The sequence below is a fragment of the Rattus norvegicus genome, chromosome 10 (assembly GCF_021556685.1).
Source record: "Rattus norvegicus strain SHRSP/BbbUtx chromosome 10, alternate assembly SHRSP_T2T, whole genome shotgun sequence".
Taxonomy (NCBI): Eukaryota; Metazoa; Chordata; class Mammalia; order Rodentia; family Muridae; genus Rattus; species Rattus norvegicus.
Window position 1 is genome coordinate 87676636 of NC_141543.1, and position 27575 is coordinate 87704210.

A 27575-nucleotide genomic window follows, 5' to 3' on the forward strand; every position below is an offset into this window, starting at 1 on the left:
CTGGGATTAAAGGTGTGAGCCTCTACCCCACCCTCGCACCCCTATCCCTGTTGGAAAAACACTTCTGTTGCACGTGGGGCGTTGTTGAGGGCTGAAACAACCAAATGATTAGACAGTAACTACCAGCAAGGAGAAAGGTCTTTTGATTTTTGTCCTATATAAAGGGAGAAACTGTAGGAAGGCTTGGAACTAAATCAAATGGAGGACTAGGGGGTGTGTACACTCTGCTAACCGGGTGCAGGGTGCTTAGGAATGAGGAAACCCTTTGAATGGCTGCTATGTAAATCCCCCTCTCTTCCCCCATACCGCCAGTATCTCCAGTCAGTGATGTCTTCTTCTATCACAGGCCCATCATGGGAACAGTGTTTTGGGGAAACTGAGGAAGAAGATAGGCCCAAACCAGGATTTCTTAAACTCAGAAATTACTGACAGTTTGAGCTGGAAAAGTCCTCCCCGTTGGGGTTGTCATGTGTATTCCAGAAAGTCCAGCAGCCTTCTTCCCTTCTACTCAACAGATGCCAGCAGTGGTCTCCCCAGTGGTGTCAACCAAAAGTCCCCAGCTGTTCTAAGCCTTGATAACCAGGGCAGAGAGGGTGTAGAAGCACGGAACCTGTAAGGTGCGCGAACCCGGCTCCTTAAGAATGACCTGGAGCCTGAGGACAGCTGTGGGCTTCCCCTGGAGGACGTTCTCACTCCCCCAGGAGGAGTTCAGAGGTCTGCTTAGTTCCAATGTCTAAACTGTTTTCAGAACGAAGTTCAAATAACCCAAATACACCCTGCCCTGTCCTGTCCCGCCCCGCCCCACCCTGTCCTGCCCCGCCCCGCCCCCAGCTTCCTTGCCTCGTGAAAATCTGCAGGTATGTTTTTGCTTGTCTTGCTGGCCCATTCTTGCTTTTCAAGGGGGGGGAGACTTGTGAAGGCTCCTTTAAGGTCCTTTAGAGGCCATTTGTCCTTTTGGGGTCCATTGAATTCCATGAGAACTTTGCAGGGACGGGGAGAAGTTGGCCCCACCTTTTTGTCGTCACCTAGGTCATGAATATTTTACATCTCTATAGCTTCCCAGTTTTCCTACTCTCATATCTCAGTTGAAACTTTGCTTTGTAGAATCTTTGAGGTGTCATTTACAAAACCCCCTATTCTGTTTTTGTATGACTTAAGCTTGTATGAGGAGATGGGCTCTGCTAACCTCACTATAGATTTGTTTCATGCATGTATTTATATATGCCTAAAATAGTATCTTCTAATCAATTTTAAGTTTTAAAACTTAGTTTTGTTTGTTACGTATTTTCTATACGGTAGGAAAGATGGAGAGCTCGGATTACTATTATTATTTAAGATCATTAAACTTTTAATTATCAGGTTCTTATATGATGTTTAATACATTTGACATATTGTTTTAATCCATTTCCAGTAACCCATTGTTTAATCTTCACGTGCTTTTATGAGACTGGCATTATTAATGTCATCCCAAGTGGATGGATGAGGAAATGGAGATCTAAACTCAAACAGGCAGTAAGAAAATGGCTGTCAAAACTGGATTGTGGACAAAATGGACATAGGCTACAGCACATTACACACGGGGCCCACGAGAAAATACTAATAAGAAAGGCATACTCGCAGCGTTAGAGGCTATGCATCCTCCTGAACTAGCGCAAATGCTGAGAAATGTTCTCCCCGAAGTTACGGATTGCATACACGAGGCAGAGCATCACGGATCAGTGAGTGATGGGAACCACATGGAAACCGGATATAAAACTGTACTGAGCATATCGGGGGCCAATACATATCAGACATGCACCCCAGCATCACACGATGAACCATGTAGAGCATGGTCAACCTCCCAGGGACCACTGTGGACAACGGAAGGAAAAGGACTATCTCTCCCTCCGCAGCCATCAACGGCCAATAGCTCCTCAGCTGGGGGGTGGAGCCCTGTGAGCACCTCCTCCATGCAGGGTGGAGTTTGATCGGCTTGATCTTCTGCAGGCGGCCATAACTGCTGTAGTTTGTGGTACATCACTGTTTTCGTAGTTCTTCTCTCCAACCTTGGGCTATTAAAACCTTCCTGCTAAACCTTGAAATCTTCTTCCTCCTGCCCCGTCTCTGGAGTGTTAGGATTAGAGATGTGTGTCACCACACTCAATTTACAGTGCTGGGGACCAAACACAGTGCTTCACCAGGTTAGGCAAGCCCTCTACCAACTGAGCCACGCCCCCAGCCTACAGAAATCTTCAGTTTCATTTCTTTTTTTTTTTTTTGGTTCTTTTTTTTCGGAGCTGGGGACCGAACCCAGGGCCTTGTGCTTCCTAGGTAAGCGCTCTACCACTGAGCTAAATCCCCAGCCCCTTTCAGTTTCATTTCTTTTGAGGTAGGACCTCCTATAGACCAGACTAGTCCCGCTATATAGTTGAGGCTTACCTGGGACTCCTCATCCTCCGGTCTCTACCCCCCCAAGTTCTAGGCACCACCACTGCCAGCTTGATTTATTTTATTTTAACTTAAATCTAAATAGCCACATGTAGTTAGTGGCCACTGCATTAGACGGCACAGTTTAAATGTCTGAGACAAAATAAATAAATAAAGCGTTCAAGGGGGGGGGGGCATGATACAAAAAGTAAAGAATTAGCAAGGGAGGCAGGGAAATATTACTATAGCTAGGATTTTGAAACCATATAAATGCACAGATGTCAAAATCTTGAAGTATAACATACATAATGAAACACTGATAATTCTCTTGGTCTGATATCTCCACACTGACAGAAAGATACCCACTCACCAGTGTTGCTAAAAAGAGGGACAGGACCCCATTCCTCTTTTGAGTCATAAGGGTGAAGCCGTGAGCAGACTGCGGGTGAAGTGCGTGAGTCCTGAGCCCCTTGGAGGCAGGCTGAACGACAGTTCCTAATTGTCTTAGGCTGTCTGCGCTGCTCTAATGGAATGCTACAAGCAGGGTAATTTATGAGCAGTGAATGTTTATTTTCCATAGTTTTACAGATTTGGAGACCAAGACACTGGCAGATTTAATGTCTGGTGAGGGTCTACTTGGTGCTTTAAAGTGGACACTTTCTGTGTCCTTACAGGGTAGACTGGACAAGTCAGTACCCTGGGGCCTCTTTTTTTTTTTTTTTTTTTTTTTTTGGTTCTTTTTTTTCGGAGCTGGGGACCGAACCCAGGGCCTTGCGCTTCCTAGGCAAGCGCTCTACCACTGAGCTAAATCCCCAACCCCAGGGCCTCTTTTTTTATAAAGATTCTATCAGGATCTCCATCCAGAGGTCCCACCTTTTAATAGTACCGTATTGGTGACTCTTGTTTCAGTGGGTGGATTTGGGGGAGACATGGCCATTTGGATTATAGTGGAGACCTAAGTAAATGGTCACAGTCAACAGCAAGTGAAAAGCTGGAAGCAGAAATACAGCATACAAACACTGTCCTCACAGTGTGCCCTGGCTAATAAAGTAGGTAAGGGGAATAGAGACAAAAAGACCTGGAGGTGTGGTGATTAGTGGAAGAGCCTGGGGGATGGGGAAAGGGCAGAGACAGGGGCGAGAGCATTGAATGATGGGTAAAAATCAGCCGAGGGTTGTTGAAGTAAAGCACAGATTAACTTAGTACAACCAGAGAAGTTGGGCGTTTCTGTGGTCATGCCTAGCCAGGATAGCCATTTACACTTAAATGGTTTGTGCAGATACTCTGGGGACTTCTTCACACAAAAGAAGCCTTGGACCACTAGCCAGTATTCAAGCCCATAGAATTAGTTAGATTAATGAATTAAAATTAACATTTTTTTAACCTATGTTGCTCCTTTCACCCACAGACCAAAACAAATAAACAACAACAACAAAACCTCAAATATTTTCTTGGGTATAATGCCAGTTACAGGCAGACATTTATCCATTATTCTTAGAAATGCAAGTTCTGCTTTAGTAGTTCAAATACTTTCCCACAACATCCCCTCTAGGAACACTTTTATTGGTATGTGGTCGGTGGAATTGTTTTCAACAGCGCTGGGTCATTCATCTTGCCTCCAAATAAAAGGTTGATGGAAGTTCTAGAGACATACATCAATAGGAAGCATTTGCAACTGTTAGCCACACTGACTAGACGACTATTTTCCCTCCAGTGTGGCGGGAGCGTTCCAGAGAAATCAGAAAGAAGCCGCATTTATCTTTCAGTCATTAGAAAAAAAAATGTGACCCTTAAGATGGCATTTTCCAAATAAACAAAATGGTAACCTTGCAAAGGGACAAGGTCAGGGAGTTTGAGAAACCGTCAGGGGCTCTCACGGGCCATGAACCAGGAGGTCCTGGCCAGGCGGCCTCTCTGCTGTAGTGGTATTTGCAGGACACCATGACCCTATTGAGTTTCCAGTGCTGTACATGCCTTCTTGTCCCTTAATCTATTTTTTTTCCTTGCTCTGACTTCCTTGTACAGATGTCTGGAACCTAAGGGCATTTTTGTTTCCAGCAGGTGTGAATTTTACTGAGAACACACACCTTTATGAAAGCTGTGCTTACTTTTTAAAAGACAAGATTTAAAGTTATCATGTGTTACTTTTCGTATGAAATACTATGTATTTATAAGTGTGCCTTCTAGATAAACATTGTGTCCCCATCCCATCCCGTCCCATCACCTCCCCACCTTTGGCTTTCCAAGTTTAAATCTTCTCATTCTCTGTAACTCACCTGGGCTCCAGAGAGCTTTGTGAATGGTAGCTTGTATCATAATTCTATTTGTGTATCCGAGTATCTAGCTTTTTCTAGATCCATCTTGCTCATTGGATACATGAGGAAGACTAGGTACATTTGGGCGCAGTGTTTATGGCAGGCGACTGGCATCTTTTCCGTGTGATGGGCCACATGAGGCTTGCATGGTATTTATTGCTCACTCCCTAGCTGAGGGTAACTGTGGGCAAACACCCTCATCCTCCTTTTTGACACTGAATTTTCCTATTACAGGGACCCCAAGGCATCCTGATTCGATAAAACATGATGTCTTCAGAGAAAGAGGATTTGTGTTTTTGAGTGCCAAGTATCAAATCCAGCCAAGACTGTTAAAAAATACTAATTATACAGATTACGTTCCCCCCTCTCCTCAGCCTCTTAGTTCCAGATAATAATTAGAGACTACTTATTATTCGTAAACACTTAGGCCATAAGCTTTGGCTCATTCTCTGACTAGCTCTTAACTTATTTAACCATTTAAACTATTCTATGGCTACCACTTGGTTAGTTACCTCTCATTAATCCCAGCCCGCTTTTTCCTTTGAGTCTCCTCAGCGTCTCCCTGAGTTCATCTGCTTGCTGGTTTTTGTCAGTCTCCCTGTGGCTTGTCTTCTAGGTCCGTCCCCTGTCTCACCTTTCTCGGCTCTCGCCTGCGTCTCTTTTCTAATCTTTATTTCCCAGAATCCTCCCTCTTCCTGCCAGTGTCCCGCCTCCTATTTCTTGCCTCAGCTCATTGGCCCTCAGCTTTTTTATTGACAGGTGATGTTTATAAGAGAGTCTTTCTACACAGTGTCTTGCGTATACACCGCGCAAGCCTTCTGACCCTGAGTTACATTCCTCACAAAGAACTCTGATTAGCAAACGGATTGTCTACTTAATGGAAAAACCTACCAACAGGATGGAGACCAGAGAGAGGCGAGTCATTACAGGGTGGCTTGAAATCTCTTTCCCCGTCTGGTGTCTACAAGAAGGCTTGCTAAGGCTCCTTTGGGTTCTCCCCATAAGAAGTTCCACTTGTTCAGCTGAAGAGCGAAAAGTAGCCTTGCTAATTTCTTTCCTCGATGTCTTCATCGAGTTTTGGTATCAGGATTTTGCAGGATCTTTCACAACATCAAGTACACAAACCCTAATGTAGTCCGTCCTTCAGACTTCATGCTTGCTGGACCCTATACTTTATCTGGAAAGCGTGGGTGTGTGCCTGTAGAGCGGAATCTAAACATCCAGTGAGCGAAAGGGAAGAGATCGTCTTTTGTCTTTTGATTCGCCTGAATAGATGCTGACTAGACGTAAAGAAATAAGCGCTTGATTTCTCAAGTACAGGGGGAAAGGCCTTTCAAATAATTTATGTGAAGGAAAATTACAACAGGACATGTCTTAGGAATCAACTCACCCACAGCGACCTCAGTGGGACATAATTATAACCCGCTGGTATGTTTCAGCATGTGGAAGATGTGGGCATTTTACTTAGAAGAATTTAGTAAAGATATTTGTTGATTATATCTTAATGAAACTGGGTTGGGGAAGAATTTACTAGGGAAACTCAGTAAGAGTGTGTGTGTGTGTGTGTGTGTGTGTGTGTGTGTATTCAAATGGGCATGTATGTGTGTAAACATTTAGCACATCACATAAGATTTCTATATCATCATCATCATCACCACCACCACCACCACCATCATCATCACATTCCTGGGGATTGAACCCAGGCCAAAGCATGGTAAGTAACTGCCCTACCACTGACTACATCCCCAGCCCCTTTTATATTTTTATTTTGAGACAGGGCATCACTGAATCATGAAGGCTATCCTCTTGCCTCAACTTCCCCAGTAACTGGGATCACAGGCCTATGCCACCAGATCCAAAGATGAGATCGCCTTTGCAGCCCACTTCCTGCCCACGGGAGTCTTTCCCTGTGAGGGGCTGACTCTGGGAAAGCCAGCAAGGTTCTCCACCTGTGAATAAAGCAAGGGTGAGGAGTGGAGAGGAACATGTACCCAAACCATGAGCACCTAGGGTTTCATGCTGATTTTCATTTTACAGTTTTTCTTCTGACTCTGAAACACATAACTTAGGAATACACACACATCCAGACATGTAAGTAATATGAAGGAAATTGAGGGAAATTGCTATTTTACCCCTGGTGATGACCCCTGCTAACGTTTCAATGCTTATCTCAATGCCTGACCGACATGTGGGAAGCATGCTAAAAATGAGTGAATTGAACCCAGTATTTTAATTTAATTTTTAAATTTAATTAAAAATTTAAATGTGTGTGTGTGTGTGTGTGTGTGTGTGTGTGTGTGTGTGTGTGTGTGTTTGTGTGTGTGAAGAAAATTTGCTGGAGTTGATTCTCTCCTTCCACCATAAGGGACCTAGGAACTGAACTCAGGTCTTTGGGCTTGGAAGTTAGTGTTTTTTCAACCCGTCTTGCTAGCACTGGTTTTGTTTGTTTGTTTGTTTGTTTTTGTTTTTGTTTTTTAACCATTCAGACTTCAAACATTCAGATTATGTGGTTCACTGCCTTTACTAATTGAATTTCTGTAGAAATTTTAGGCTTATGTAAATATTGAGCAGCCGAGTTCCCCTAACCCTTCTCTTTCCTCCAGCTCCCTGTAATTAGGACATCCTACATCAGTTCTGTACTGTGTTACTTAGCGTTCTCTGGAGGGGCAGAGCCAATACAATGGATCTATTTCTATTAAAGGGGGACTTATTAGGATGGTTTACTCCCTATGGTCTGCTTAGTCCAACGACAGACTTTGCCTACAGAAGGGCTGAGAATCCAGTAGTTGTTCGGTTCATGAAGCGGGATAGCTCAGCTGGTCAAGAAGTAGGTTCTAGTACAGCGAAGGTCTCCTTCAGCTGCTGGATCCGTGAACTTACCAGTGGGCGTGAAGGCGAGAAGGCAAAACCCAAAAGCTTCCTTCTTCCATGTCCTTTTACGTGGGTCTCCACAGAAGGTGTGCCTCAGATAAGAGTGTGTCTTCTAAGCTCAGATGATCCTGATTTAGCGGAGGTCTGCCCACTGCAGACTATGAGATCAAGACAATCCCTCAGGAATGTCTAACTGCTTGCATTTCAGTTGATTCCAGATGTGGTCAAGTTGCAAACCAAGCTTAGCCAACACCGGTGCTTTGCATCACAGTGCTGCCCAAAATCCACGGTTCGTTCAGCTCCCAGAGTTTTCCTTAATGCCCTTTTCTGTCTCAGGATTCCATCCAGGATACTGTCAGGTCTTCTTGGGCTCCGCTCAGCTGTGGCCATCTCCCACACTCCCCTTGTTTTTGATAAATGTATCCCTTTGAGGAGTGCTAGTCAGGTATACAGTAGAATGACCCTTTGTTAGAATGTGTCCGAATGTGTCTAGTGTTCCTCTCCTGATTAGACTGGGGTTACAGGTTTGAGGGAGGGCCATCACAGAAGTATCGTTTTCACCACCTTGCATCAAGGGTCCACACTGTCAGTGTGATTTATGATGGTTGATGTTGAACCACGAACACCTGGCTGGTGTCAAGTTTCCCACTATGGACTTGCTCTGTTTCCCTTAACAAGCTGCAGCCTTTGGGGGGAAGAAAATGGCTGCGTGCAGCCCACACCCTAGGATCGCCAGGTTATGTTTCCTTTATTTGGGGGTAGAATATCTACCCCCATGCTTTTGAATTCTACACTAGAGAGCTGTCTCTTGTTTCCCACCTGTTAGCTTGTTTGATTACTTATATTATTTACAGACTTAGGATATTTATACTTTGGTTTATCATTCAAGATTATTTTGTTGTTCAGAAAAAAGCATTTTTTTTTTTTTTGGAGACAGGATCTTACCTTGTATCCCTGACTGGCTTGAATTCTATCTCTATCATACATGTGAGCATGTACTCATATATGCAACGTACACACACATACACACACACAGAGAGATAGAAAGAGAGAGAGAGAGAGAGAACGAGAACTATAATAATGAAACCCGAAACCAAAATGTTGATAGCAAGCTGTGGGTGGATGCACATTTAACTGACTCCTCGTTTCAAAAGCTGCTTACATCAGCACCTTTTCTCCCTTCTTTCCCTTCCTTCTTTTCTCCCTCCCACCCTCCCTTCCTTTCTCTCCATCCATCTGTAGAACGGTTGGGTTATGTTGACAGTCTATTTTTGAGATCTCCCAGCCTAGGTGATGTTTGTTGAATATGCATACTAGAGTCATCTGATAAGAGGGAACCTCAATTGAGAACATTCCTCCATAAGATTCTGCTACATAGTGATTGGTGGGGAAGAGCCCAGCCCACTCTGGGTGGAGCTGTCCCTGGACTGGTGGTCCTGGGATCTATAAGAAATCAGGCTGAGCAATCCATGAGGAGCAAGCTAGTAAACAGCATCCCTCCGTGACCTCTGCCTCAGCCCCTGCCTTCTGGTTCCTGCCCTGTTTGAGTTCCTGTCCTAACTTCCTTCGATGATGAGCAGTGATAGGGAAGTATAAGGCAAAGAAATCCTTTCTTCCCAAATTGCTTTTGGTCATGGTGTTTCATCACAGCAGTAGTGGCCCTGACTAAGTCATAGACATTAAGGATGAAGTCTCTGTGCTGTAGAGCCCTGTTGGTTTTGACAACTGCGCATGTCATGTATGCCGCTCGACAGGGTCAGGCACTAAAGCAGCAATGCCTTCACCTTGTCCGCCCCACCCATTCCTGTAAACCTTGGACAACCATGGATTTATTTTAAATTATTTGTGTGTGTGTGTGTGTGTGTGTGTGTGTGTGTGTGTGTGTGTGTAGGCACATATATGGTGGGAGTCAGTTCTCTCTTTTCACCATGTGTGGGTCCTGGGGATTGAAACCAGATTGTAAGACTTGGTGGCAAGTGATTTACCTGATCCATCTTGCTGGACTCCATTCATCTCTCTCTTTCTTTCTTTCTTTCTTTCTTTCTTTCTTTCTTTCTTTTAGATGTTTTCTTTTTACATTTTCTTTAGATTTATTTATTTACTATGTATACAGTGTTCTGTCTGGATGTATGCCAGCACACCAGAAGAGGGCATCGGATCCCATTACAGATGGTTGTGAGCCACCATGTGGTTGCTGGGATTTGAACTCAGGACCTCTGGAAGAGCAGTCAGTGCTCTTAACCGCTGAGTCATCTCTCCAGCCCCATTCATTTCTTTTCAATACCAAATAGGATGCCATTGTATAGCTGTGTCATTATATGTTGATCCAAATTAAGGGACATCTTGGTTGTTTCCAGTCTTTGGCAGTTATAAATAAAGTTTCTAAAGACATTTCAGTTTGTGTCTATGTTGTGTGTGTATGCTCAGCCACATATATTAATGTATGTGTGTGTGTGTGTGTGTGTGTGTGTGTGTGTGTGTGTGTGTGTTCGTTCTGGGAGTGCAGGAAGAAAAGCCAGGCTTACTATATTTTTCTATTATTCTCCACCTTTTTTTTTTTTTTTTTTTTTGAGACAGGATATTTCACTGAACTTGGAGTTCATGAATTGGCTAGACTAGCTCCGCAGCAAACTCCCAGGATTCACCCGTCTCTGCCCCTTACTCTATGGGGTTACAGGCTGCAGTGTTGTGCCTAGATTTTACTTGGGTGCTGGACACCAGGTCCTCATGTTTGAACCATAAGCCCTGCGCCATCTCTCCAGCTTCTATTCTAAGATTACATATTGACTTAATGGGGCTGAGGATATGGCTTCACAGTAGCGCACTCACCTAGAACACACAGGTTCCTTGGTTCCCAACCGCACCGAAGGGAGGGAAAAGGTGGTGGGATGGGCTGTTTTGTAAAGGTCAGTTGGCATCAAGTGCTTAGAAGCTCAGTTACTGGACTCTTACTGTTTTGTGAGCGTCATGTCTCCCAGTGACGTGGCCCTTTGTTTGATTTGAAATAGCCTTCTATCGCTGGTATTTCCCATCTGGAGGTTTGCTTTGCCTGACATTAGCACAGCAGTTCTGTTCTCCTTACGCTTTCTGCTTGTATCCTCTAGAGTTCCTCCTCTTCTTCTATAGTCAGCCTTTCTGTGCTTTTATGTTCATGCGCATTTCTTGTAGATAGCATCTAATCACGTCTAGGATTTTTTATGTTCTATATTTTTATCCATCCTTTGAGGAATCTCATAATTCACACAACGTATTTTGATCAGATTCAGTCCCCGCTTCCAGCCTCTCTCTGATCCCCACTACCTTCCAATTCAATGTCACATCCTCTTAACCCACAGAGTCCATTTGTGCTAACCATACACTCATAGGTGTGGGGCCATCCACTGGATCCTACCAGGAACCACACCCCCAAAGAAAATGGACTCTTCCTTCCCCAGAAGCCAGGGGTGGTTGTTGGTCTGTCCCTCCCCATCCAGCCTGGAATATTGGCAGGCTTGGTCTTGGGCAGCTATTGTGAGCTCCTGAGGACAAAGGCCCTGTCATGGTCATGTTCACAAGACACCGTTTCACCCTGTGGCTTTTGCAGTCTTTTCTCCTCTTTTCCACAATGTTTCCTGAGCATTAAGGGGAGGGTGGTGTGATACCAACGTCCATTTTCCTTCTGGGCACTCCAGAGACATCTGTTCTCTGCACTTTGACCGGTTGTGAGTCTCTGCATTAACTGCCGTTGTCTGTATTTAAAAAAAAAAAAAGCTTCTCTGATGAGGTCTGAGGGCTTCAGTCATCTCTTGGTGTAGAGATACATTTACAAGGATGTGTGTATTTAGTAAAATTAGAGTGGACTCACCCTTGGGCCTGTGATGTTCCTTAGCCATGGGTTTTTGGCTCGATTTTTATACCAGGCATGAGTTTCCTTCTAGGACGCAGGCCTTAACATCCAACTAAGACGTGGTCGATTGCTCCAAACCCCGGGATCAAAGTGCGTGATGTCTTTGGCTGTACGGTCTTACCATCAAGTTCTGGGGAGTAACCATGAGCTGTAGCAACAGGCTGCATAGTTTTGAAAGTATTCAGGACGCCCTCAAGCTTCACCCCATCATCACCCAACTGCTTGATGGGAGATAATCCACACTTGGCACTGGACTTTTTATCTCATAACCTATGACTTCTGGAAGGCACATCACCCCCGCCATGTAGGATAACACCATATTCCCTGTTCATCCCTCCCTCTCTTACCCCCACCGTGCGCATGCGTGCATGCGTGCGTACGTATTTTAAAGGAAGCTTTAAAAAAATTGGTTTTCATAGGGCTTTCCACCAAGCATCCTGAGTATTAGTTTTCGCTGTCTGCTTTTAAATTGGACTCATTAGCTCCTTTTCTTATAACTATTGTATCCGATGGACTTAGATAGTTTGTTGTTTTCCAGTTACAATTTTTTTTTTAGTCGCGCTTGCCTATAAAGTCTTGATCAAACACTTTCTAACATTCATTTGACTTTCTTTTAAATGAATTTATTTTGGAAACTGGGACCCTGACCTGGCTTCTGATGGTAGCTCCTGTGAGTCTACCTTGTAGTTTAACGTCCCAGTCCTTCAGAGTTAACGTTGGTTAGCTAACAGGGTTCCGATTACTGCTGCCTCTGTGCTACTGTGATACTATGTTTCCGAGACACATTTTTGCTTTTGCCTCTGTAATAAACTGTGCAGTGCACTGTCGTAACCTGTGCACGAAACTGCCCATTGTCTTCTGTGAAAATTAAGCATGACAATGTTTCGAACGGACCCATATTTTCAGCACCGGGGCACCCCTGGAGGGCTGCTTGTCTCTGGGGTCACTCATCTTCATGAGGTGAGCTCCCACTGGGTTTCCTTTCATGCAGTTTCCCTGGCAAAACAGTTTTCAGTTTTCATTGATCTCAAAATTGTCTTTATTCTGCCTTCATCTTTTGATGGCCGCTGTCACTGGATATAGCATTTGAAGTTGACCAGGCTTTCCCCCCCTCCCTTTCAGGACTTTAAGGTGTCATTCCAGTGCCTTCTTACCACCATTATTTCTGATAAAAATTCAAGCCTCATTCTTAGCATTGCTCTATTCTACGTGATGGGTCATTTTCTCTGGCTGCTTTGAAAATTTTCTCTTTGAAAAATCTTTGCTTTTCAGCGGTTTGACTGTAATGTGCCTAGATTTTCTTTTCTTTGTACTGTCGCATTCTGAGGTTTGAACCCAGGGTCTTATGTATGCTAAACACACTTTCTTCCACTGAGCCATACACACTGGCTTTTTTTTTTTTTTTTTTGTTACTAACTGTCTTCTTGAAATTTTAAAATTTATTTGTGGTGCTCATTTTTGAAAATAGCCTTTTAAAGGGGGTAAATGCAAATAAAAAATCAGAAGTATTGGAAACCAACTTTATAAAGTTTCTTAGTATAGAGTTGGAGAGACAGTTCAGTGTTTAAGAACATATACTGCTCTCACAAAGGACTGAGTTCCAGCAACAGCCTTGGGTGGCTCACAGCCACCTGTGCCTCCAGCCATGGCACATATTTGCCCTTGCATACATGCACCCATGCACACGATTCAAAATAATTTAAAAATATTGTTTCTTATATATAATTATTTTTCTTTCTGTGTAACAAGTTCTGGCTGTCCTGGACTCACTTTGTAGATTAGGCTGGCCTTGAACTCACGGAGATCTGCTTGCTTCTGCCTCCCAAGTGCTGGGGTTAAAGGCATGTGCCACCACACCCAGTCAATGAAACTATCTTAAAATATTTCTTTGTCTCTTAAAATTCTCCTTTCTTATCCAATCCCCCAACCCCTCTCTTTGCAACAAGGTCTCCTAGTGTCCAGGAGTTCGCCAGGTAGGCTAGCCTGGCTAGTTAGTGAGTCCCCAGCACTGGGCTTACAGGTACAGGCCATCGGATTCAGCTCTTTTATATTGATTCTGGGGCTCAAACTCAGCTCTTTGTGCTTGTGTGACAAACATTTTACCAACTGAACTATCTCCCACTCCTTGCAAACTTATTCTTAAAAAATTATTTTATGTTATATTTTAAATAGAATTTCCTTAACTTTATTTTTGAATTTGTCTTGACTGATACAGTTGAAGCTAGTGCAGTGGCTCAGGGATAGAAACTTTCTCGGCATATGCAAGATTCCAAGTATAGAAAAACAACTTCTGTATCCAAAAAATCAATGTCAAAATACAGTTGATCTTCGGACACTGGCTCTATACCATATAAATGCGTTGGCCTTGTGTTGATGCTAATGGGTTTTAAGTGAACCTTAGAGTTTTCTGCATCTAAGATCACACCAGATGCAAGTAGAGATAGTTTTACTTTATTCTTCCTGATCTGGATGTTTAAACTTTATTTTCTTGTCTAATTGCTTGGGTTAGTATCGCTAAGTCAATTCTATCAGTGGTGACAGCCCCATCGTTACTCACGGTCCCTAGAACAGAGAGGGAAGCATCCAGTCTTTCACAATTAAGCATGAGGTTATCTGTGGGATTTTAGAGAACATTTTATTTGTCATGTTGGGTCCCAGACTTACTTAGCAGTCTATGTGGGTGAACTACACGTCCAGCCCCTTGTAGCTCGGTTTACATCAGAGCCGTTTCTCAGGCTGAGGAACTTTCATTCTTTTCCTAGTCATATTGAATGTTTTTATCACAAGGCACTGCTGGATTTTGTCAAATGCTTCTCCCATAGCTCTTGAGCTCTTGAGATGATTGTGCTTTTTTTTTTTTTTTTTTTTTTGCCCTTCTATTAACATGATGTACGGCATTAATGGCACGTCAATGCCACTTGCTTTTCTTCCTGTTAATTCGACTTCCCATTTTCATGTTCCTTAGCATTCAGAGCCCCCTGGAGGAGCCCATTAGATGATGTCTACAGTCGATGTGATGCAGGGCTTAGATGCTGATGGTGATTCTTTATGAAAATTTCAATCTCCTGGGCTTTGTATCTCCTCCAAAGTCCTGGTGATGGTTACCTAGCCCTGACTTGTTTAGTATTAATGAATAGCACGAGGGTAAAGCAAACATTTTGGGGTTCTTACATAGCCCAGCTGTGTAAGTGCTTTACATTATTCTGGTGGGCCATGTGGTGCCGTTTCACATTATGAATACTTTTTTTTGGGGGGGGCGGAGACTTTTAACTGTCATTTACACGCTTTTTAGGGGAGATAAACAGATTATGAAGAATGAAGTATGCAGCTCATAATTCTTTTTTTTTTTTTTTTTTTGGTTCTTTTTTTTCCGGAGCTGGGGACCGAACCCAGGGCCTTGCGCTTCCTAAGCAATCGCTCTACCACTGAGCTAAATCCCCAACCCCTGCAGCTCATATTTCTGACGCTTGTGATTGCTGTCAATGAATTTTCATCTTCGAAAATCTGCGCACTTCCAAATCACTTCGTTCACCATAACGAGATTTGTTCCGTAGTCCGTGCTTCTATCTCGGTCAGATTTTATAGTGCACATTCGCATTAATTGCAGCTCCCCATCTCAGATGCATTTCTCTTCTCCGTGAGGCCCCCTCACTTGGCTGCCATGCCATTTTCATCGCTGATGTGTCCGATAATTAATGCTCCTCCTTCGAACGCCTGCCCTTTCTCGTTTTTTGATTTTGCAATTGAGCTCTATTTTTTTATTTCGGCAGCAATTACCAGGACTTCTCTTCTACTCTTCTTGGTCCGTGACCTTCTGTGACTTATTTATAACATTTCCATGTTTCTGAAATTGACAATCTGTCCTCTGCCCCTCAGTGACCATCGAGGGTGTAAGCGAGGCTTTAAAAACGGCTTCGGAAACAGTTATCTCTTGTGGATAATGTATGCACCAGCCTTCTAAATTCATCGCAAGGCCTCGGACTGCTAGGACTTGTCGTTCACAGAGACACGTGAAATCTTGGTGATTCTCTATTCTGGCGAGCTACGCCTAACAGACCGTTATTAAGTATATGATTCATTTAGTCCATTAACGTTCACTTGTTCAGCCACAGACAGGAGAAACAATATTCATTTCCTAATCTTTCAGATTCCCTTCTCTCCTCCGTTGATCACCTTTTCTTTTCCTCTAGATGCTGAAGACTTTCTGGCGGAAGGCTTGCAGAATGAGAACCTTAGTCCTGGGGCACAGGATCAGAGAGACCACATTCTCCGGGGTTTCCAGCAAATCAAATCCAGGTTCGTATCAGCCAGCTTCACTGTGCTTTTTCAGTTAAAAAAAAAAAAAAAACAAAACAAAACCCTATACCAGAGTATAAGTTCATGACAGCAGGCTGCACTGGGCCACAGGTTTTCATAATTGGCAGAAATTTATGGATTGATTTAGCGGTGGGTAAGGCTATTGGAGTGTACCAATGTGACCACCTTATAGTAATTATCTTAAAACAACCAGGCCGATTTGGGTTTGGGATGTTAGCCTTTATCGAACACGTTTGTGACTAACAGTGGCAGAAGCACAATGGTGAGAGGGAGACATTTATGCCTGTTCAGGTAACATGGTTTCGACGCTGACTTTACTTTCATATCCCCTTCTGCAATGGACAAGTTACAATCAGGCCTGGTTAGTTGATTGATTCCTTGACAGTACCAGCATGCGTTGGCCCCACACTGGGTAGGAACATTGTACTCATTAAGTTTCTAAAATACGGAGCTCAGACCTCCTTGGTACAGTTTAGAATCTGAGCAGCTGATAGCTACTGGGAGCCCTACAGGTCCTTAGGGGAAGAAGAAATCGCATTTCCTCTACGATCTGTTTCCTGAAGGACTTTTCATAAGGGTGTCAACGGAGCGAGCGAGTGTCAGTCACAGTCGTGCACTCCTCTGTCCTTTGCCACCTGGGTGCTGCTCTGATTCAGAGCACTTGATCCGAGCAGTCTTAGAGGGAGTGAGTCTCCAGGCACAGGGCTGGATCTAATTTGCATGGCCAATCTTAGCTTTTACTTTCAAAACTGGCAGAAAGAACTCAGGAGTTCTCTCCTTTAGAAGGGCACAGCCAGAACCTACTCCCTGCAGGAACATGAGAGACCCTCACGAGGTGCCCTGCTGGATCTTAATCGACCTTTCCTGCTGGTTAATTAAGCATCGCTTTTACTCAGCGACTGGGGACTGTGTAATTATCAGCCTGGGTTGTCCTGAATAATTGAAACAAGCAGAATGCTGAAGATGGGCACTTTCTTCTACCTCTTTTTTTCTTTTTAAAAGTGGGAATATCTAATTTTTGGTAGGATGTGAAGTGTTGAAATCACACTCGTGAATAGTGTTACCTTGTTAATAGATTAAGTTTAGACTTAGTTATGCACAGGAAGGCTTGGCTAATGAATGGCCCATAGATTTTCTTTATTTTCATGAGTTAGCTTTTGTATTACCATAAGGATCATCAAAGGGCTGGAGAGATGGCTCAGGGGTTAAGAGCACCGACTGCTCTTCCAGGGGTCCTGAGTTCAAATCCCAGCAACCACATGGTGGCTCACAACCATCTATAATGGGATCCAATGCCCTCTTCTGGTGTGTCTGAAGACAGCGACAGTGTACTTATATATGATAAATAAATACATCTTTTAGAAAAATCATAAAAAAGTGGAATTTCAAATTCTATTACAGAGAAAGAGGGAAGCCCTGAATATGACAGGGAGTATAGTTGTTCCGTTGATGTAAAATATGTGACGTGGGAAGCAAATGCGATTTTGTCGATCTGTATAGACAAATATGCATATATTTTCATATTTCTATCACAGCATTAGGGCTTAGAGATCTAAGTTCCAACATTAAGTGGGCAGATTACTTCGTTTTTTAAAAAAATAGCTTCTGTGTATGTGTATTTTGCCTGCATGTATGTTTCTGCACCACATGCTTGCCTGGTGTTTACAGCAGTCAGAAAAAGTCATTGGGTCCCCTGGAACTGGAGTTACAGACAACCATGAGCTGTTATGTGAATGCTGGGAACCAAACCAGGGTCTTCTGGAAGGACAGCCAGTGCTCTCAGCCTTCTCTCAAGGCCCCTCACATATCTCCTCAATCTTCTTTTGAAACACACACACACACACACACACACACACACACACACACACACACAGAGCCTCACTCCCATGCAATAAAGAAGGCTTCCAAAGAAGATTCCATGTGGTTTGTGGGTTAGACATTTGACAATAACCAGTGGGCACTTTAGAGAGCATCACTGATGAGGGCTTTCTGTTCATCGATTTGATGCTAGAAAGATGATGCTTTATTCAGGATTTCATAATTATCTGATGACTGAGGAAGTGAGGACCCAGAGGCTATATACAACACAAGAAAAGGGAGAAAGAAGGCTTTCTTCTAAGCAGATCTTGGTGTTCAATCACAGTGTTGCTACTGAAATCCTTGTTCTCCTAAATCTTTGTCAGCCATCTTGCCTCTATTATCCCGTTTGTGCCTGGCCAATATTAGGCACCTCTATGTGTTGATACCAAGTGGTTTCAAGGTACTGAAAATTTGCAAACGTGCCAGCATTTACTGGTATGGTGTGACGGTTGGATCTACTCCCCCATCCCAAGGTAAGATGTGAAGAACAATTCAGAAATCATCATATTTGAGAGTTCATTCTACGTGAGGAGTCTTGGAGCAATGGAAGAATTACTGGGGACCGTTTCAAATGTTTCATCTTTAGCCACAGTAAAGCACTAATGCTTTCGAGATCTGGTAAAATGGGGTGTGTCTGCATATTACACGTATTCACACATATTCTCACTCTGTAGCTGGTTTCATAGCTTACATTCCTTGATTCTTTCGTCATGTGGCACCACTGGGGAACAAGAAGGGTGAAGGGAAATAAAAATGGCCCTGCCTGAGCCTTGGTAAACCCCAAGGCCTTGGTCCGAGGCTTTAATGGCTGGCTCAGATCCAGTGGTATATGCCATGGTTGCGGAATTGTTTGAATTGGAGCGTCTGATCCTATCACTACTGGTGGGGTGTGCCGTTTGCCCCCTTCCTGTTGTCCATGATGGCTGACCACAGAAAGTGATGGTTGTGTTGACTCTGCAGTGTTCCTGATAGACTCATCACTATATCACTGTCAATATCATAGGCTCCCCGCCTCCCTGCCATCCTCATAAATATATCAGTATCAATATCACAGCTGAGGCTCATTTCTCAGACTTACAAACAACGCTGGAATAAGACTCCTCTATCTGCATAACTATACTTGAAAGTGTGCAGAGGAAGGATCGCATTCCTCACATAGGGAAAAACGAGTGCCAACGGCGGTGTCTGTGATTCCTGGGAGGTAAAGCTCCGCTGTGGTGTATGATGCCCTGAGCTATGCCTTTTGCGGTTGTCTGTCAAACAGCCTCCTCTTCCCTTCAAGACTAAAAGCTTCCACATTCCGAGTCCAGGTTCTTACTGAGCTCTAGCCATGTGCTTGGGACGGAAGCCAGCCGAGGCTCTTCCTTCTGGTGGTGGTCGTTGCAGGATTAGCTCCAGATGTGAGACACGGGGATGAAACAGACATACATGAACCACATTCAGAAACTCGATGACGTACTACGCATTTGGAGAAACAGTAGGGCATTTCTTCTGCGTTTGATCCAGCGGAGACCATATGCCAGCAATAATACACTGAGAGTGAAGGCAGGGATAAAGAAACAGAAGATTTTTATCATTGAGAAAGAGATAAATCCTCTCTTGATGGCCCTTTTTGAGATTCCTCACTTACACGCTCACTGTTGGGAGTGAAGGCCAGAACCAATGGACACAGACAGGGTGTATTGTTTCCTTCTGTGAAACTTAATAATTCCAAAGGGGTTCCAACAGAAGACAAGTGGATTTATAAGATGTTTAAATGGAATTAAAAATAAATAAATAACTTCATGTAACAGGTTTATGGCCCAAATTCTGCAAAACCCAGGACATTTAAAACACAGACAGGAAACACATCTGTTAACAGGTTTCATTGTGAGTGGCGAGCCCTGTACTCTGCATGAAGCGGGATACACTATTCTCAAAAATCTTGTAAAAAGAATTTTGATTTTCTTCAGGAATTTTAGTGGGTTTTTTTGTTTGTTTTATTTTTGTTTTTGGGTTTTTTTCTTTTGCTTAATATGAATGTAGTTTGAAAATCAGATTAAATCTGATAATATCTATGATTCTGACATCTTTATGTCATAAAAAGAATCACATGTTATTCTGGTAAAACTCTTGAAAGCGAGCACGGGTTTTAAAGCAGTACACCGTGAATATCATTACCATTGACTGCATAGTTTTAATATACTTAAGTATTTGTTGCTGAGCTTATAAACTCCCCAAACAAAACACATTTAAATGAAGGGTTTTTTGTTTCTAATCTAGGAAACAATGAAGGGTTTTTTGTTTCTAATCTAGGAAACGAATGTTTAATGTGCTATTTGGACAATTGTGCATTCTCAAGTTTAAAGATTTGCTTACATCTATCTGTCTTCTCTTTAATTCTGGGGTGTGTGTGTGTGTGTGTGTGTGTGTGTGTTACCTGTGTGTATATCTATGCACCACTATATACAGAGGTCAGAAGAGGGCATCAGATCCCCTGGAACTGGAGTTACAAAGGGTTGTGAGTTGCCATGTGGGTGCTGGAAATCGATCCTGGATCCTCTGGAAGAGCAGCCAGTGCTCTTAGCCCCTGAGCCATTTCTCTGGTCCCTGATTCTGTTATTTATCATGGGGTCTGCGTGCCAATGAAGAAAGACATGAGCACCAGATGCTCGTATGATCTGTTTAAGTTTAACTAGCTCTGAAAGGCTCAGTCCCTCCCTCCCTCCCTTCCTCCTTCCCTCCCTCTCTCTCTCTCTCTCTCTCTCTCTCTCTCTCTCTCTCTCTCAGAAAAACAAAACCAAAAACCAAAAAAGCATAAACAAAAACAGAGGGAAAACCCCCAACCAAAACAAATACACCTACCTCTAGATACAAAAGAGAATCTCTCCCCTTTTCATTCCTACTCTTCTATTTGAAGGGAAGGGGGTAAGGGAGAAGTGACCTTGGGAGGTGGTTCAGTGGGTAAAAGTGCTTTGCCCCAAGTCTGACAACTTACGTTCGGTCCCTAGGAACCCACATGACGGAAGGAGAGGGCTGACTCTCAAATGTTGTTGCAAGGCCCGTACGTGCGTGGCCCATGACAAACGCTCACATGAAGTAAAGATATATGTAAATAACTAATTCTAAAACCAACAGAAAGAAAGGAAGGAAGACTGAAGGAGGGCTGAGGTCGTAACTTAGTGATGGTGGTGCACTGGCCTAGCTCTCATGAGGCCCTGGATTCTATCACAAACACCACAGTTAGACATACAAAACAAGAAACCTACAGGGACGTCGGGCTCTCTCTCAACTGATTGGTTAGCTGTGCGAAGCAGTGCGAGATTTTGGGGGACTTTGCTTCTGTGCGCTGAGGGCTTGTTGCTGCTCTCACAGTCTGAGATGCTGCAAGGGAGACGCAGTCAGCACCGCCTTTCACTGGTTTCTTGGCTTAAATTGGAGGAGGTTTATCTGATGACCTATGTTCTTGTATGGAGAGCTTCTGTCCTTTCAGAGCAACCGTGATGGACACCGTTCTCATTTTAATTTTATACTAATGTTTATCTTATTCATTCCTTCATTTGTGGGAGGCATTTGAGGCCCATTTCCATTTCTTTTCTCTTACATGAGGCTGCTGGAATGGGATCAGTGAGTAGATTTCCCCTTTGGGCTTTTCATAAGATAAATATTTTATGTGAGTAATTCAGAGATGCAATAATATTTTCATATTTGTCATGCTAAGTAACAAGATTTGAATAGTTTAGATGGTGAAATTTGTTTCTTTTTTAATTATCTCATTTATTTGTGTGTATGTGTGTGTGTGTGTGTGTGTGTGTACATGTGGAGGTCAGAGGACAGTCTGTGGAGTAGATTCTTCCTACCATGTGTCTCCCGAGGATCAATCTCAAATGATCAGACTTGTTTTGTTTTGCATTTCAAGACAGGGTTTCTCTGTGTAGCCCTGGCTGTCCTGGAGCTCACTTTGTAGACCAGGCTGTCCTCAAACTCACAGAGATCCGCCTGCTTCTTCTGCCTTCCGAGTGCTGGGGTTAAAGGTGTTTGTCACCACCACCTGGCCAGACTTGTTTTCTTTGTTTCTTTCTTTAAAAAAAAATGCCGTCTGTCTGTCTGTCTATCTATATCTATATCTATATCTATATCTATGTCTATATCTATATCTATATCTATATCTATCTATCTACCCACCCACTTACCTATCTTAAGGTTGGATGGAACCTTTGCATGTTATTTGTTGTCATAGGGCCACGCTAATCATATTTCAGTTTTACTATATGTGCTACTGAGCAGGTCCATAATGCTGTTGTTGTTATCATTATTTAGCAGTGGGGTCATATGTAGCCCAGGCTGACCCTAAAGTTGCTATATACTTGAGGATAACTTTGAACTTCTGATCCTTCTTCGTCTACCTCCCAAGTACTAGGTTTTCAGGCAGAAGCCACAATGCCTGGCTTCATGCAGTGCTACGGTTTCCTGCACGAGCACTCTAGCAGCTGAACCACACTCTCACCCAGATCCAAGGCTTTCTTTTCAAACGTTCAATTGGGAAGACAGAAAAATGTTTTCCTAGACAGTATTTTTATAGGTCATAAAGAGTCCTTTGCAGCTCTGAATAAAACCCTGTAGTAAAACTGTTCTTATAATCTTTTAATTTTATGTCTTTAAGATCTTAGGTTGAAGTTCAGGAAAATACACTTTTAGTTTTTCCCAGCACTGAGCTCCTTAAATAGGAAAATGTGTTCTTTCAAGAATAAAGTAGGGGGGCTGGGGAGTTAGCTCAGCGGTAGAGCGCTTGTCTGGGAAGCGCAAGGCCCTGGGTTCGGTCCCAGCTCCGGAAAAAAAAAAAAGAATAAAGTAGGTGAAGAGCTAGTGGAAGGACTGAAGGGACTGAAGGGGTTTACAACCCCGTAGGAAGAACAATATCCACTAACCTGACCTCCTAAAGCTCCCAGGGACTAAACCACCAACCAGCGAGTACACATGGAGCGACCCATGGCTCCAGCTGCATATGTAGCAGAGGATGGCCTTGTTGGGCATCAATGGGAAGGAAGGCCCTTGGTCCTGTGGAGGCTTGATACCCCAACATAAGGGGACGATAGAGTAGTGAGGTAGGAATGGGTGGGCAAAGGAAAGGGGAGATGGGATGAGGGGGTTACAGAGGGGAAACTGGGAAGGGGGACAACATTTGAACTGTAAATAAATAAAATAACATGAAAGTAATACAAGGACTTGCGAAGAGACGGGTTCAGTGGGAAGGAGAGGATAATGGTGGTGGTGGTGGTGGGGGAGACATGATCAGAGTAAATACATGTATAAAATCATGAAATAAAGAAAAGATAAGAAGGTTCTGGGTGAGTGGAGCATGCCTACAACCCAAGTCCTAGGGAGGCAGAGGCAGATAGCCACAGTTGGAGGCCAGCGTTGGCGCCATAGTGATTCCCTGATCACCTAGGATTCAGCCATGTATGCCTCGTAGTCTCAGCTCCTCTCAGGAAGCTGAGGCAGGAGGATAACTTGAGCACAGGTGTTTGAGGCCTACTTGGTCAACATCATGAAACCTCATCTCAAAAAGAGAAAGATGGAGGACAGGGAGAGGAAGAAGTGGGAGGGAGGGGGTGGAATCTTGCAGTTGTGGCTCGCGCCCATCAGTGGCCTAAGCCATTAGACTCTCTTCGGAAGCCGAATGCCACCTTTTAGCTAATGACTCAGGTCCCTGCGTTTTGCTTCCGTCCTCGTACCATCCCAATCTTCATTGTCACCCAGGGGACAGCCCTGTTATCTCTTTCGTGTGGATCGGTCTTTGTCTCGGAAAACCCTCAGCGTCAAATGTTTAATGCACGAAGCTTTCCTATTGTCTGTACGTGGAGATTGGCGATCTGTACATTGTGTGAAAAGATAATTTGTATGAAGGTGCCGTCTTCATTGCAGAACCGTTTGCTTTGCCTGTGATTTAAGTTTCATTAGGTCCCCAACTAGTCTTTTGTCCCAGAGCTATGCAATGTTTCTTTTCTGCTTATCATAGGCCAGTGGGGTGTGTGTGTGTGTGTGTGTGTGTGTGTGTGTGTGTGTGTGTGTGTGTGTGTGTGTGCCTCTCTACTGTTCATCTGCTTGTGGGTTTCCAGGAACCTTGTGGCTCAGAGCCTTCCTCGTTGTGGTTTTCTGTAATTTGCACGCTTCCCTTATTTCTGGTACAGACCCACCCTGGAACTGCTTTCTGTGTTGCAGTGAAATTGGAGCCGTGGTCAGGGAAGCACAAGAGAGCTCAGGGTCAACTGACAGGAGCCAGGCTCTTTGTTCTGATGTTATTTCTATAACCTTGGCGGAATCTCTCGAAGGTTCGGATGATGATCTTAGCTTCCTTTCTAGATTGCCTGTCGGAATCTTCACACACACACACACACACACACACACACACACACACACACACACACACACGTGTTATGAAAATGCAAGGATTATTATTGGAAAAATAAAATGTTTATTGTGTTCAAAAACAATGCAAGCATTGCTAGCCAAACCTGGAAACCTTGATTTGATTTCTTGTGTGTCATCAAGATTTTTTCCCCCCCAGTTTGAAAAATGATTCAGGAAACTTCATTTCTTGGGATTTCATTTGGTCTCATGATTCTATTTAAAATGAGTTGAGCCCAACATGGGGTTTTATCCATGCACCATGTGAATCATTTCTTCTTTGTGGATCTGTTCTCCCACTGCGAAGCCTCATCTCGTCTCCTGAAGTGCAGCCCTAGCACGGTTGATAATGAACCCTGGTCCTTATCATGCTCAGCAAAGGGCTCAGAGAAGACTGGAAAAATCAATCCCACAGGAACCTCTGTGTGCCCATATCCATATTTAACCCCCGTGCATTTAAAATGGAAATGAGCTATCTCGGGGCTTCAGTTCTTTGATTTACACAAGATGTCACCACCTCCTTGGCAACAGGGATGTTTTACAGACCAACCGCTGACCTATTTGGGAAGATCTCATGTCATTTCTTCGTATTTCTTTCAAAATGCTCGGCACTGTCCTGAGATAGCTTTGATTTTCCAGGCTTCAAAGGGTGCCCCTTCCAGAGCCAAACTTCTGAAGAGGAAAAGAAATACCAGTTTAAGAGAACAGACAATAAAGCAACAGCTACCCCTGTCTGCAGTTGGTTCAGTCAGGCGATTAATAGGGAGTTTACAAGGCAATGGTAGTAGGGTCTTGCACAGCAAGGACACTCCAATATGATGCTAGTGTTTCATGCTGTGGAATCTGTACATGGAGTGGCCCAGTCAGCCCAGCTTCTACTATTTTTGCTGGGAACACACTGTGGCCAGTGCAGGATGAATAATTACACTTTTAAGCTCAAGTTCCCTCTTGACTTTCTGAGCCTTGTGAAGGTTTTTACTATAATTTACAAAAAAAAAATACCCAAAATCCATTTGTGCTCACATGCCCTCCAATTAGCTATTTCTCTAATTAACTAAGTGACTCATTTGTGAATCCTGCCCTCAGCACAAGGCCCATTTTCTATCTTGTGAATTGGGACTTATTGTATCTACCGAGCGCTTTGGTTGATGAGAAAACAGATGCCCAAGACATTACTCAAAGTAGCAGAATTAATAAAAGATTAAGATGCAGAATTCAGGATGTCTAATTGGTTAATTTATTCAGCAAAATCATTAAAAATGAAATGGCATCTTTCAAAAGATTATTGGTTCAAGAGAATTATTGACAATTGCTGAAGTCTAGCTAATTATAGTCATATGAAGTGTTTGTGGAGGAACTGTACTACTACGGTGCTTATGCCAATGTAACATGGACGGATGGATGGATACTATGTAACCAAGCAAAGATAACCAGCTATGAATCATGACTTTAGGTCCTGACTAGATACAGGACTTCTTTCAACTTTCATGCATATTTGAAAGGTTTTTTTAACATAATATTATAAAAAAAATATACTGTTGGCTTGCCTTGGCAATTTAGAAGCCATTGGCTTTGCTCACTGTGGTCTTGGAAAATCCCAGACTTCCCTAATTTGAAATGTAATCACACATATTTGAGGTTTTTAAGAGTGATGGTTTTCTAGGAAGAACCTTATTATTTTTGGTTGATCTTGAGCTCAGGGGTAATCTTCTATCTCGTTATTACTGAGATAAGTAACAGAAAGGAGCTAACTCCTCAACTTCTTTAAAACTTCTAGACCACGAATTATTGAGAGCTGAAATTCAATTCAAACATTCTGCCCAGGAGATCTCGAAATTTTGATTTTTTTTAAAGGAAAGGCAATTTCTGACTTTTCTCATAAATTTGATAAAAGGAAAGCTAATATGAGATTGGTAGTCCAGTAGGAAATAGAAGTCAATTTTACATTTTTTAAATCATTTTATAGTATTAAAAATGACAGAGGTCAGAAACAAAGCCCTTATTCTTTTATTGAACTAGAATTGAAAGTGGCAGAAAATCATTTTGGCCCCAAGTGCAGTAAATGTTATCACTAAAACATGTTCGGGGGATATTAGGACAGTCTCTCAAGCACCAGAGACGAGAGTTCACAAAACAAAAACCGACTCTTTTTCTGTCCTTATCTTGAAGTTATTAGATGTACAGGAGATGAAAGTATCCTGTTTCTAAGAGGACAGGGGATGGAGTCTACATTGAGAACCCATAACATCTCCATTCGAGAGAAGCAGAATGGAGCAAATGGGTATAGCAGCAGCAGCAGCAGCAGCAGCAGCAGCAGCAGCAGCAGCAGCAGCAGCAGCAGCAGCAGCAGCAGCGAGCGTCTCTGCAGGGAGTTCTTGGGCATGAGGGCTCCTGAGCCAGACCCAGGGCCGTGGGGTCCAGGACCAGAGAATATTATACTCACCGTGTTGTGAGATACTGGTGAAAGTGCGAGGAATGGAAGTGAACGTTTGGGGGAGCTGGAGATATGGCTCAGTAACTAAGAGCATCAGCTGCTCCTACAGAGGACCTGGGTTCAATTCCCAGTACCACACAGTTCACAACGGCTTTTCACTCCAGGAGATCTGACACCCTCTTCCGGCATAGATGCACATGTAAGCAAAATACCCACACACATAAAATTAAATAGAAATATTAAAAAAAGAGTCAGATGATTCTATTTAACAAGGAGATTAAACAGGGGCTGCCAGCAGTTACTTTGTCCTGAGAACCTGGTAGGAATGAGATCTGAAAAGTCCATCTGGGAAAAACCAATCATTTTGTAGAGTGCGGTGTGATTATGCTTCCGGATTTTGTGTAAATGAAGCAGGTTGGCAGGCATATGTTTGCTGATCCAAAATATGATTAAAATTCAGAATAAGTGTGACTCTTGTGAAATTAAGTTTTCAGGTTCCAGCCAGTGTTCTGTTCAGCCATATGGTACAGCCAGAATTAATTGCTGTTCCCAGTCTCTTATTCTCTTACTGAATACTTAGGTGCCCCGTGTGAAACCCTAGCGAGCCCACAGATGCACTTAATCACACGAGATAGCTGTCTGACAAGTTTGGGAAGTGTGTGTAGCTAACAGTTGCTAAGAAGAAACTTCTACAGCATTCTTGCTTCCCTTCTGCACCATGAACTCCCACTCTCTGCTCTTAAACACACACACACACACACACACACACACACACACACACACACACTTGCGCGCACGCTTAATGTTAGGAAACAGATAGGTAGATAGAAAATTTAGAGAGAGATGGATGAAAGTGTGTGAGAACAGTGTAACTAGAAGAGAGGAAGCAAGGAGTAGCCTTTGCTCTTGGCTCATTTTAGCTCTTTGCTTCTCCTGGAACCCTGGCAATACAGAGTCTCAGGTTCCTGGCCAGCAGAGCCACTGAAAGTCAGAATCTCATTTAATGACTTTTATTCTAATTAAGTCTATGATGAAAAAGCTGTAAGATTCTCGTCTGTATCTTCGAGTCCCATGGGAACGTACACACCAGCCACTCCCT

The 27575-nt window shown here is 43.3% G+C and overlaps 1 protein-coding gene across 5 annotated transcripts in view; it reads left to right on the forward strand.

Moving 5' to 3' along the window:
• Skap1 (src kinase associated phosphoprotein 1) overlaps positions 1-27575 on the forward strand; it is a 306690-nt gene that overhangs the window by 11318 nt on the left and 267797 nt on the right. For 4 of the 5 annotated variants that reach the window (XM_087570082.1, XM_087570084.1, XM_087570081.1 and 1 more), the window contains 1 exon segment: positions 15669-15774. Coding sequence is in view for 2 of the 5 variants with exons in the window: in XM_087570081.1 (XP_087426207.1) it covers positions 15669-15774 (106 nt within the window). In the remaining 3 variants the exon portion in view is untranslated. 5 annotated transcript variants of the gene reach the window in all.